This window comes from Rhineura floridana, chromosome 4 (assembly GCF_030035675.1).
Source record: "Rhineura floridana isolate rRhiFlo1 chromosome 4, rRhiFlo1.hap2, whole genome shotgun sequence".
Lineage (NCBI taxonomy): Eukaryota > Metazoa > Chordata > Lepidosauria > Squamata > Rhineuridae > Rhineura > Rhineura floridana.
Window position 1 is genome coordinate 86,887,227 of NC_084483.1, and position 12,715 is coordinate 86,899,941.

General features: G+C 45.3%; 1 protein-coding gene across 9 annotated transcripts in view; it reads right to left on the minus strand.

Annotated features, from left to right (window-relative positions):
* Positions 1-12,715, minus strand: part of CDK19 (cyclin dependent kinase 19) — a 183,507-nt gene that overhangs the window by 129,591 nt on the left and 41,201 nt on the right. Inside the window, exon 3 of one of the 9 annotated variants that reach the window (XM_061623622.1) lies at positions 5,568-5,588. The exons of 7 other annotated variants lie outside the window; for them this stretch is intronic. In XM_061623622.1, the coding sequence (XP_061479606.1) occupies positions 5,568-5,588 (21 nt within the window). Of the gene's footprint in view, positions 1-5,567; positions 5,589-12,223; positions 12,272-12,715 lie in introns of those variants that run through there. One more of the 9 variants, XM_061623618.1, reaches the window with a different exon arrangement.

The window sequence follows — 12,715 nt, forward strand, 5'->3', positions numbered from 1 at the left end:
AGGGAGATGAATGGAAAACAGGATTCTTGACCGCTTACGGACAGTATGAATACCTGGTCATGCCGTTCGGGCTTTGTGGAAGTCCAGGAATTTTTCAAAAATTCATGAACGACGTGTTTAGAGACTTGTTGGACACGTATGTAATCTGTTACTTAGATGATATCCTGGTGTTCTCAAAGAACCAGGAAGACCACGACCAGCATGTGAAGACGGTGTTGAAGAGACTGAGAGAAAATCACCTGTATGCTAAATTAGAGAAATGTGGATTTGACCTCAAGTCTCTAGACTTCCTTGGATATCGAATCTCAGCGGAAGGCATGGAGATGGACCCAGGGAAAGTAAGCTGCATATTGGACTGGGGCCAACCTGTCACCAAAAAGGATGTACAACGGGTTTTGGGGTTTGCCAATTATTACAGAAAGTTCATTCCAGGGTTTTCCAAATTAACAGCTCCTCTGACTGACTGTTTAAGGGGGAAGAAGAAGTTTCAATGGACAGAGAACGCCACCGAGGCCTTTGAGGAGCTGAAGAGAAGGTTTGCTACTGAGCCCATTCTGCGCTTTGCTGATCCGAACCGCCCTTTCGTAGTGGAAGCAGATGCTTCAGATTTTGCCATCGGGGGGGTCCTGCTACAATTAGACCAAGAAGGGAAGGAGCTGCACCCCTGTGCGTACTTCTCTCAGAAGTTAAAGCCTGCAGAGAAGAACTACACAGTTTGGGAGAAGGAGCTGCTGGCCATCAAGGACTCTTTTGAAAATTGGAGACAATACCTAGAGGGGACCTCTCATCGAATTGAAGTGCGCTCCGACCACAAGAATCTTGAAAGCCTCCAAACCGCCAGAAAGCTGAACCAGAGACAGATAAGATGGTCCCAGTTCTTCACTAGGTTTAACTTCCAGATTACTTACCATGCCCAAGCCAAAAACCAGAGAGCGGATGCCTTATCCAGACAGCCACAATACAAAGAAAGTGAATCCGAGGACCAGACTCAGTACGTAATCCCGCCAGAGAAATTAACGTTGGGAGTATGCCAGCCTTCATGGGAAGAGGAACTCAAAAAGGCACAACAAGAAGATGCAGACATGCTAAAATATCAGCAGGAGACGGGACAAGGTCAAGACTCAGAAGTAACCTTTCACTGGAGAAATGGACTGTTATGGTTCAAAACCGCCAGATATATGCCAGAAGGGGAATTAAGGCTCAGAATCCTACGCCAGTGTCATGATTCCATCACAGCGGGACACTTTGGGATTTACAAGACCATTCAGAATGTGGCCAAGGACTTCTGGTGGCCTAAAATGCGTCGGAATATTGAGAGTTACGTAAAGTCCTGCTCTGTCTGTCTGCGGACAAAAACACAAACAGGGACACCAGCAGGACTGTTACAACCGTTGCCTGTCCCACACGAACCCTGGAAGGACCTCTCCATGGATTTTATAACTGATCTACCCAAGTCCCAAGGAATGACAGCCATCTTAGTAGTGGTGGATCTACTTACCAAAATGGCACACTTTCTTCCTTGTGCAGGGGCCTTAGAGGCTAAAGAAACGGCCAAGTTATTCATAAAAGAAGTCTACCGGCTGCATGGATTGCCAAACAGCGTAGTCTCAGACCGAGGAACTCAGTTCACAGCCAAATTTTGGAGAGCAATGTGGAAACAGTTGCAGATGGAATTAAAACTCTCCTCCGCCCATCACCCCCAGACAGATGGGCAGACGGAACGCTTGAATGCCGTTTTGGAAAGATATTTACGAAGTTATGTGTCCTATCAACAGACTGACTGGGTATCATATTTGCATTTTGCAGAGTTCGCCTACAACAATTCTCTGCACTCCAGCACTCAACAAACCCCGTTCTTCGCTAATTATGGATTCCATCCTAAAGTCTTTCCAAGCAGCTCAGAAGGAATGCTGGTACCGGCAGCTGAGAACTTCCTTAAGGAATTGCAAGCGGCGCAACAGACACTGAAACAGCAGTTAAACGAAGCCAAAATGGAGTACAAGCGAGTTGCTGACCTGCACAGGAAGGAGGCCCCCCCCTTCAACCGGGAGACGAGGTATGGCTGTCCACCCGCTTCCTCCAGATGCCGGGCAAATGTAGAAAATTACAAGACAAGAGGGTGGGTCCTTTCGAAATAGAAACTCAAATTAATCCCGTGGCGTACCAACTGAAGCTGCCTGACACGTTTAAAATACATCCTGTGTTCCATCGATCCCTCTTAACGAAAGCCGCCCCTCCCAGTGAGTTACGGCCGGAGGAACCTCCCGGAGCTCCACTCCTGGTAAATGAGCAGCTTGAGTTTGAAGTTGAGGAGATCTTAGATTCCAGGATCAGACGCCACAAGCTGCAGTACTTGATTCACTGGAAAGGCTATGGGGTGGCTGACAGATCATGGGAAGATGCAGCTGATGTGCATGCTCCAGAATTGGTAAAACTTTTCCATCAACGTTTTCCCCACCGTCCCAAGCCAGACAAGGGGAGGGGGGCACAGCCTGGGAGGGGGGATGGTGTCGGATGCAGAGCTGGGGTCCCAATCTCAGGGAGCTGGATCCCGGAGAGTTGGGAGAAGAGTATTCGGATGGATGGCAGAGGGAAGGGAGAGGAACTTCCCCCCTTTGGAGCGAAGACGAAACAGAGGAACTGCCAGTGATAAGGTCGCTTAGCAACGGGGAGCCTGAGCCCTCCCTGGACATTCTCACGCCTCCCCCTCTTTCAGGCTCAGAGCAAGAGGGGGAAGAGGGAGGGCTACTCACAGCCGAAAAGCGGGGAGGCAGTTTACCATCAGCCCCTCCCCTATCCCCCATCCTGGAATCGGAAACTTCAGAAGAGGAGGGGGTGATGCTTCCCCCCTCACCGCGCACACGCAGACAGCTGAAAAGACAGGAGAGAAGGGGGGGAAGGCGGGCAGTACCTGAGGGGCAGTTAAGGAGGAGCGAAAGATTGCGCGCCCGTTTGGCCCCTTCTTAAAGAACAGGCGGGAAGAAGTCCCTTGCTCTGTCAACTTTCTCCCAATGCCGCAGGACCTGTATCCCTGTATTGCTTCATGAGAAAACGCACTCTTTGTTTGGACATTACCCTAATAAAACACGAATTAACTACAACCGCTGGTCTGGTTCCTGAGTCACATCCTGGGCCTGACACATAGGCACAGGGTTAGGAAACAGGAGATCCTAGTCTAAACCCCAGCAGGAGGAAGGGGGGATTACACCCTTTCTTATATTTTGTATGCTTGGCCAAAAAAAAAAAAAGTAATGGTGGGGCAAAAGAGAGAGCAGTCCCAGGACTGAACCCACACTGCAAGTCCCCTAACCACTTAGGCCGCAGAAACAGACAGCAATCATACACATCATGAAACATTTGTCTTCCACCCACCCCAACATCCAGTCATACTATCAGTAAGCCAGGGGCTGCAGAAAGAGACTTAAGTGGAACAGTTTGCGTTTACATGATGGAGGTCCTTGGTTCAAATTTAGGGCATAATTTCTACACTAAGAAACCTGAGGTCAGACCATATTTCAATTACCCATATTTAGAGATGTAAAATTTCCAGAAATTTTGAAGCCACGGGAAAAACCTTTTTTTTGAGAAAAAAATTAATTTTCAGAAAAATGGAAAAAAATGCAATATTAGCACTTTTTACAGATTGAAAGTCACTTTGTTACTTCAGGAACATCAAATGTAATTATGTACAAGTTGGTTTGGCATACAATTATCACATTTGGTATATTAAAAGTACATTTTATTCAAATAATTATTACAAATGGAATTTACTTTTTAATTTTTTTTACTTTTTTTGTAACAAACTAATCTACAAGATCCTGAACTATAAGGAACACCTGAACTGTAAGGAACCTCTTTTCTTTTGCCAGTTTATGAGGAACAGGCAAAACACAATTTAAAAAAAAAACAGAAGAAACTATCAACATTAACAACAAAGAAAATGATTTATGCCTCTGCTAATCCTCCACAGTGTCATGCAGACATAAAGCATCCATTCCCATAAAAAGAACTGAGAAAAAAAGGGGGGGCAAGATTCAATGAAGCATTTTATTCATCATAATTCCATAATCCATTTTTTCTTCATTTTTTTCCATTTTTCCAATTTTTCGGGGGGAAAACGCAAAAACAGCTTCGGGAAAAAACAGAAAAAACCCAGGTTTTTTTCTGAAATTTTCCAGGTTTTTTCCAGGCCTTCACATCTCTACCTATATTCAAGGCCATATATTCTGAATTCCCAAATTCAGAAGGAACGCTCCATGAACCAATAGTTTGGCTCCTGTATGGTGTTGGCAGGCTGACTTCTAGCCTATAAACCTGGGAGACACTCCACCCCAATCCTGCCTATATGATTTTTACAATGGCTTCAGTTTGGTTCATTTTGCAAAGAGGCTGCTTGAGACCTAAAGGAAAAAGTAGTTGAAAGAGTTAACTAAAATGGGGACAATAGTCAAGAAATCAGAAGAAGGCTAGGACTGGGGAGGGCAGCTATGAGAGAACTAGAAAAGATCCTCAAATGCAAAGATGTATCACTGAACACTAAAGTCAGGATCAGAGCTTGGAAAAGTTACTTTTTTGAACTACAACTCCCATCAGCCCAATCCAGTGGCCATGTTGGCTGGGGCTGATGGGAGCTGTAGTTCAAAAAAGTAACTTTTCCAAGCTCTGGTCAGGATCCATCAGACCATGGTATTCCCAATCTCTATGTATGGATGTGAAAGTTGGACAGTGAAAAAAGCAGATAAGAGAAAAATCGACTCATTTGAAATGTGGTGTTGGAGGAGAGCTTTGCGCATAACATGGACTGCGAAAAAGACAAATAATTGGGTGTTAGAACAAATTAAACCAGAACTGTCACTAGAAGACAAAATTATGAAACTGAGGTTATCATACTTTGGACATATCATGAGAAGCCATAATTCACTAGAAAAGACAATAATGCTGGGAAAAACAGAAGGGAGTAGAAAAAGAGGAAGGCCAAACAAGAGATGGATTGATTCCATAAAGGAAGCCACAGACCTGAACTTACAAGATCTGAACAGGGTGGTTTATAACCGATGCTTTGGGAGGTCGCTGATTCATAGGTTCGCCATAAGTTGTAATCGACTTGAAGGCACATAACAACAACAAGGAGAGGAGCCCACTGTTCAAATCTATATTTTATCAAGCTAGTTAAAGAGTGAATGCTCCACAAAAGAAAAGCCTATCACGCTGACCACAGGACTCATAATAGGTATGAAAATTGAGGAATTAAACCTTCCTGATCCAATCAGTGTTGGAATCTCCTTTGAGGCTTTTGCCCAGAAAGGTGTAACAACTGGAGCCATTTTTTGGTTGCCCAGTTCCATTACAAAATTGCTTGCTGAATCACTTGCGTGGGTTCTGGGTCTCCTGATCCACTCTGCTGAATACCACTCTGCCTGAAGCCACTTGCTGAATCACTTTGCCAGCCAGAATCTAGGTGTCTGACACCTCTGCTTTTCTTTCACTATCTCTGGACTTCTGCTTGCTGAAACATAGGTCCCCACTTGCTGAAGCTGCTTCAAAACCTCTTTCCAGGGCTCCACTACTTTTCCTGCTTTCCCCTGGACCTTGCCTAGCCATCTTCAGAGCCTGCCTTTGCTGTTGCCTGTCCTGCCAGGAGTGTCAACACACCACAGTTCTACCTTCTTCAGGATTGCCTGTCAGGGCTGGGAAAGGTATATCTGGCTCACTATCCTGTCTTCTGGAAGTCCTTTCCCTACAAACTGTAGTCTTCACTTCTGCTCCTTCTGTCTATCATTGACTGTGTGTGTGACTGTGTTTCAGAGACCATCCTCTGGTCCTCCCTGCCCAGCTGCGCATGACTGAGGCCTAGTTTGCAAAGTGAGCCCCAGAGAGGGGAACGCAGGCTAGAGAGCCTTCCTGAGTTGGGCTGAACTCAACCCCCCACCATCTCCTCATGCGTTGTGTGCTTGCTCCTTCATGTGTGTGAGTTAGTTTAGTTTGTATGCGTGTGTGTGTGTTAGCTTAATTATCATTAAGATTTAGTTTATTATTTCACACCAAAGAAATGCATAGTGTTATCACTCATGTTAACAGATATTATGTATTGTTACTGAGCTGCTCCCCATTGAAGTGTTAAATGTGCATATTTTGATTCTGTATATATGCCCAACAAATATCCCCATTTTAAGACCTGTGGGAGTGTAAGTTACTGGGTAAATCTGCCAAGATGCACTATAGCCATAATGTCTAAAGATCCTAATTCACAAGACTCCTAGAATGTATGTATGTATGTGAAACACATCTACAGAGAAGCCTTGCTAACAATGGGCCGGCTAACCTTTTTGGCACATCCCTTTCCCTTTCCCTCCCAGCAACCCACATGACCAATCCACCCCCTCCATTTTGCCCATTAGGCCTGCCACAATGCTACAAGACATTCCTTCCTCTCACCCCACCCCAACTGAACACTCTGCCACAGCAGCACCCAGTCCGCTCACAGTCCAGGGAATAAGTTCAGAGAGGGGAGAAGCCACTGCCCTCAAGCCTATATACAACCCTCCCCAAAGTGCAATCCTGAAGCCAGATTCTATTAGTATATAGGAAAGGGATCCCTATTACCATTCCCTAACAACAACGAAACAACAGACATGGCAAAGTCAGAACGGTTATTGAACAGCATGTCAGATTATAGGGCTCTTGTGCCTTGGACAGCTGTCCAACAGACAGCAGAATAGCAGGTGCAGTGTTCCTTACAGTGCTAGCTCCATGCTAGGAACACATTCATCTGTTGCATTACTGTCTGTCATGGAGTTTGCAGAGGTAACCTGTCTGGACCAAGTAGATTAACAACTGCAAAGAGAAACAGCCAGGAGCATCCTGGTCATTGCTGCTAGGTATGGGATGGGCCTCCTTCATGAGCAGCATGGAATGGGATCCTGTTCCTGTTAGAGAGTGGTCTCTGGAGAGCAGGTAGGGAAACAGAATATAACTCAGCCAGCATACATAGTCCGTAGAGCTGGATCCACAATGTGTGTGCGCATGAGCGAGTGAGTGAAGTGATGCCACCTAAGTGCTCAGCCACTACCAATGCCTCAGTTTTTCTCCACCACCATGGTGGACTGTAGTGAGTGTGAGCATATTTCCCCTTCCTCCTTGGAGGCTGTAGTGAAGCACTCTGTATTCAGTGGCTGTTTCTTGTGCAATCATTTGAGGTCGGGCTGGGGAACCTGTGGCCATCCACATGTTGCTGGACTCCAACTCTCATCATCCTTGACCATGCGGCTGGAGCTACTGGGATTTAAAGTCCAGCATCATCTGGAGGTCAGACGTTCCTATCCCTGCTTCAGGACAAAGTGCATGTGAGTATTTGGCCAACAGGGGTTGGAGTGGAGCACCCAACCTTTTTTGAGGGCTCACCTGCATGTGGGCGGCCTTGCCCTCCACTGTGTGGGAGACAAAAGCATTATGCACAGTATTTATTTATTTATATTTAAAATATTTCTATCCCACCCTTCTACTCTACAACAGGGTACTCAGGGCGGCTCACAATAAAATCACACACAATAAAAAAAACACTAAAATGGATTAAAATACATAAAATACACATTAAGATATCTAAGGGAGTGATATTAAAAGGGGACTAAAGAAGTAAAACTAAAACGGGGAAAAAATAAAATCAGTTTTAAGCTATACCTTCAGTCCCTCCCAAGTGCTCTCCGGAACAAGATGGTTTTCAGAAGTCTCTGTAACATCGTCAGGGAAGGATCAAATTACAGTTGGGCCCCACTCATATGGCAGGTTCCGTTCCAGGCTCCCGTCACAGAGCAAAAACTGCTGGAAAGTGGGACCCTACTCAGCTGTAGTGCACAATTTGCTGGAGCGTGCAATCAGCTGTAGCACGCAATCAGCTGGAGTGCACAAGCTCCCTGCGCTACAGCTGACAGGGATCAGCTGGAGCACGCGAGCTCCCTGCACTACAGCTGATCGCCCCGCTGGTGCCACCGTACTAGTGGAACAGCAACAAGCAGGGCGCCGACAAGCGGGGCCCTACTGTAGGCTTCTTGGGACAAGGTATTCCAGAGCTTGGGGGCCACGGCTGAAAATGCTCTCTCCTGTGTGCCTGCCAGTCTAACATCTTTCATTCCAGGCATGCAAAGGAGACCAAAGGCAGCTCATCTTAAATCACATGCAGGTACATATTGGCGTAAGCGGTCCCTCCGGTACATTGGTCCAAGGCCATTTTAGGGTTTTAAAGGTCAAAACCAGCACTTTGAATTGGGCTTGGAAACAAATTGGGAGCCAGTGGAGTCAATAAAGCACAGGGATGACATGATCCCCACACTGTGATCCAGATAACATTCTGGCTGTCGCATTTTGAACCAACTACAATTTCCAAACCATTTTCAAAGGCAGCCCCGTGTAGAGTGCATTGTAGTAATCAAGCCTCAATGTCACCAGTGCTTGTGGCCAAGTCAACTGCTTCCAGGAACAGGCACAGCTGGTAGACCAGTTTTGAGTTGGCCAAAAGCACTCCTGGCTACTACAGCCACCTGATATTCAAGCAGGAGGGCAGGATCCAGGAGGACTCCCAAACTGCGGACCTGCTCCTTCAAGGGGAGTGAGACCCCACCCAGAACAGGTTGCAGTCCTATTCCTGGTGCTGATTTCCCCTTGGCCAGCAACACTTCCATCTTGTCTGGATTGAGTTTCAGTTTGTTAGCCCACATCCAGCCCTTCACAATCTCCAGACACCAGTTTAAGATGAGCATTCCCTCCCTGCAATCAGGTGGTAGGGAGAGATACGAGTTGTGTGTCATCCGCATATTGATGACATTGTACTCCAAATCTCTGGATGACCTCTCCCAGCAGTTTCATATAGATGTTAAAGAGCATGGGAGACAGAATGGAACCCTGTGGGACCCTGTAGGCCAGCAGCCATGGGGTCAAGCAATAGTCTCCCAGCACTACTTTCTGGGACCTGTTTGCCAAGTAGGACCACAGCCTACAGGACAGTACAACAGTGCCTCCCAATCCCATCCCAGCTAGATGGCCCAGAAGGATAACATGGCTGATGGTATCAAAAGCCACCGAGAGGTCCAGCAGCACCAGCAGGGATGCACTCCCCCCGTCTGATGCTCAGCATAGGTCATTAAGCAGGATGACCAAGGCCAGTCTCTGTCCCATGACGAGGTCTGAAGGGAAAGGGTCTAGATAATCAGATTAATCCAGGAAAACTTGGAGCTGAGCAGCCACTACCTTCTCAATCACCTTGCTCAAAAAGGGGAGATTAGAGACTGGGCAGAGGTTGTTAAGATCCACAGTATTCACATATGGCAAGGGGGGAGGGAAGGAGACAGTCACAGGTATCCTTTGTAGCACGACTTCCTCCTCCCTTTGCTTACCTGTATGGTCTACTGTGTCCAGGCACAAACACACACACACACAATTTCAGGAGTGGGTTTTGGTGTTAAAAGGAAACAAAACATGAAGACATGCACTCCAGCTCTGAAGAGTCATGCACAATAAGAAAATAAAAAAGGATGGTTAGACATTGCTGTGAGGTGGTAGGCAACTGAGTATCATAGCACTTGGAGTGCTGTGTACATTTCTGGTCACCTCAGCTGAAAAATGGATATTGGAGAGTTGAAAAAAGTTCAGAAAAGGGCAACCAAAATGATTAAGGGGATGGAGCAATTCCCCTATAAGGAAAGGTTACATTTGGGGCTTTCTAGTTTAGAGAAAAGGTGAGTAAGAGATGATAGAGGTGTATAAAATTATGCATGGTGTAGAAAGTGGATGAGAAAAGTTTTTCTCCCTCTCTCAACACTAGAACTCAGGAACATTCAATGAAGCTGAGTCACAGAAGATTCAGCACAGACAAAAGAAAAGTACTTCTTCACAAAGCACAATGTTAAACTACAGAATTCACTTCCACAAGAGGCAGTGATGGCCTCCAACTCAGATGGCTTTAAAAGAGGATTAGACAAATTCAAGGAGGATAAGGCTATCAGTGTCTACTAACGATGAAGGCTGTGCTCTTCCTCCACTGTCAGAGGCAGTATGCTTATGTATAATAGTTGCTGGAAACTACAGGAGGCAAGAGAGCTGTTGCACTCAAGTCCAGCTTGTTTGCTTCTCACCGGCATCTGGTTGGTCTCTGTGACAACAGGATGCTGGACTAGATAGGCCATTGGCCTGATCCAACAGGCTCTTCTTAGGTTCTTACAGAATAATTAAATTCAATCTGAGAAAGCCATAGGACTCATGCTCATTAAATGATGCATGACCATTTTTTCTTTAATCTACAGTACTTGCCAGAGAAGCAGCAATAACACCATTAAACCATAGCATAATCTATACACATTAGTATCCTGAATTACATCCTGTTTTTCTTCCCAAGGCCACACTACAACCTTCACAAAAGCATGATATAACACTGCGTCAACACAACGAGATAAAGAAAATAAGCCTCTCAGCGCTAAATAAACATTAATCCTTGCACATGACTACACTTCTTTGTCTTGGAATGTCTTGATATTTCTGAGAATATAATCTAAAATAGGAACATTGTTATATGAAGGGCTTTATCTGTTCCAGTTTTGGTCACAAGCCTCATAAATTAGGCTTTAGATGTTTTCCCTCTCAATGATAGTATTGATTCTACTTATGTTTATTTTCTACCATTTATTAAAAATGCTTTCGCAAGTGACACCAACAGTACCTTTAGTCTGGAATTTTTCACTTGTGAATGTTGTTAATGTGGTAAGCAAAGGAAGAATGGCACTTTGGACATCTGGTTTTATGTAGCTTTTACAGTCAGGTTACAAGCTTTGATAGCAAAAATTGCCTAATACAAGAAAAGCAGGTAATATATACTGTGTCGCTATTGAAGCAAGAACACAACCAGCAGGAAGTTCTACATGAATGAGTCTCATAACATAATTCACATGTATTTTGCAGGTTTTTCCCCTGAGGAAAAATAATCTCTATGACTGAATAAACAATATATAAGAAAGATTTAAATCCTAGTCAAAGCAGACCCAAGACTAACTCAGCCACAAGGAGAGCTTATAGAAATAATTTCCAGTGGGATAGCTGTGTTGGTTTGTTGCAGGAAAGCCAATAAAGAGCCTTATGGCACCTTAATGACTAACCAATTTATTATGGTATAAGTGTACTTCTGGGAGTCTCTCACCACTTGGAGAGTGGGGTGCACACAATAATATAAATTAAATAAAATGAATTCACACATAAAACGTAAAGGACTCAAAGGCATACTGCATGAAAATTCCTAACAGCAACAAAATGTAGAGTGCAAAGATGGTGGATCAACAAAACTAGTCCCTACTCTTGTGGAGGCTTACAACAAAATAGTTTCAGCCAAACACTTTGCCTGGTCACTATTAGCAGCCAGGTATTCCATCAGGTAAGGGAGTGGGCTAGTGAAAGAGATATACAATTTTGTTCTTTCTTCATCAGCTCATTTGGTTGGATACAGGCTACACAGATAAAGTTTCTCTTCCTTCCATCTTCCCAGACCCCATCTTCCACCAGTACCAAATTGCTCTGCTGCAGTTTGTTCCCTTCATCTGCATACATCCCCTTCCATGTTTCTGCCATCAGACACCAACATAACAGAAAAGTGATGGTGGTGGTGGTAAACAAAGCCATATCAGGAAGAGTGAGGGCACCATCATTTCTCCTACCTGCCCCCTCTGCTAGTGTCTCCTCAACACCTCAATAAGGGAGCACTGTCTCCTCCCCGTCCAAATGGCACTCCCCTCAGTGCTGCAAAGGGACAAAAATGGCCCACTGCAAAGACTCTGGCTGTTATTACTCACAGCTCCATACCTCTGCAGAGTTCAAAGAACATCTCTACTGCTCAGGACTCATGCTGAAAATGTTTTTGGCTCCAGTTGACACTGATTCCACCTCTTAATGCCACACCAAATCAGATGGGCAGCAGAATGAGGGGCCCAAGAGGTTGTTGTGCTCCATAGAGGCTCAGCAGCCCCAACTCCATGTTCAAGCAGACCCACAAAGAACTTTGCTATTGACAAAAAATAAGTCAGTGGTAGCAGTGACTTTGCGGTGGCTGCCTTGCATCTTTCATTGGACAGCTGGAATTGGCTGCATATCTTGCCACCGACCCCCTTTGCTATATGCCACTGCCATTGGTTTCCCCCGCGTCAACATCTTCCCACCACCAGTTGTCAGGAAGCCTTGGGAGAAAACTTACCAGGGAGGTGCCCAGGGTCAAGCGTCAGAGCTGGGCCATGGGCAACAGCCTAAGGTGAGTTGGGAACCAGGAGCTGCAAACAAAGGTTGTAGTCAGGTCTGAAGAGTAAGTCAGAACCAAAGAACAAACCAGAGGGCCAGCTTGGCTCCATCTCTGGTGGTCAGTATGCATCTGAAATGAAGCAGGCTGCTGAAGAAGACAGTCTCTTCTCCCACAGCCTGCTGCACTTCTTAAAAAACTACCCTGCTTTTCACTCATTGGCAGAGGAGTGGGGAGCACTCTGTTCATCTTCTGTCATCTTGTCTTATGAGTCAAAAGCAAGTGGGGAAGAAATTTTGCAGGCTACTAACTTGGGAGGGCTTATTAACAGGGGTAGTTTCAGCAATTATCATGAAGGCAATACATTATTTAAATGATTCACTTTGCCCTCAGGTGAGTCATATTGACCAAGTGGCAAAAATATTTTCCTCTAATATTCTTATGCAATATTTT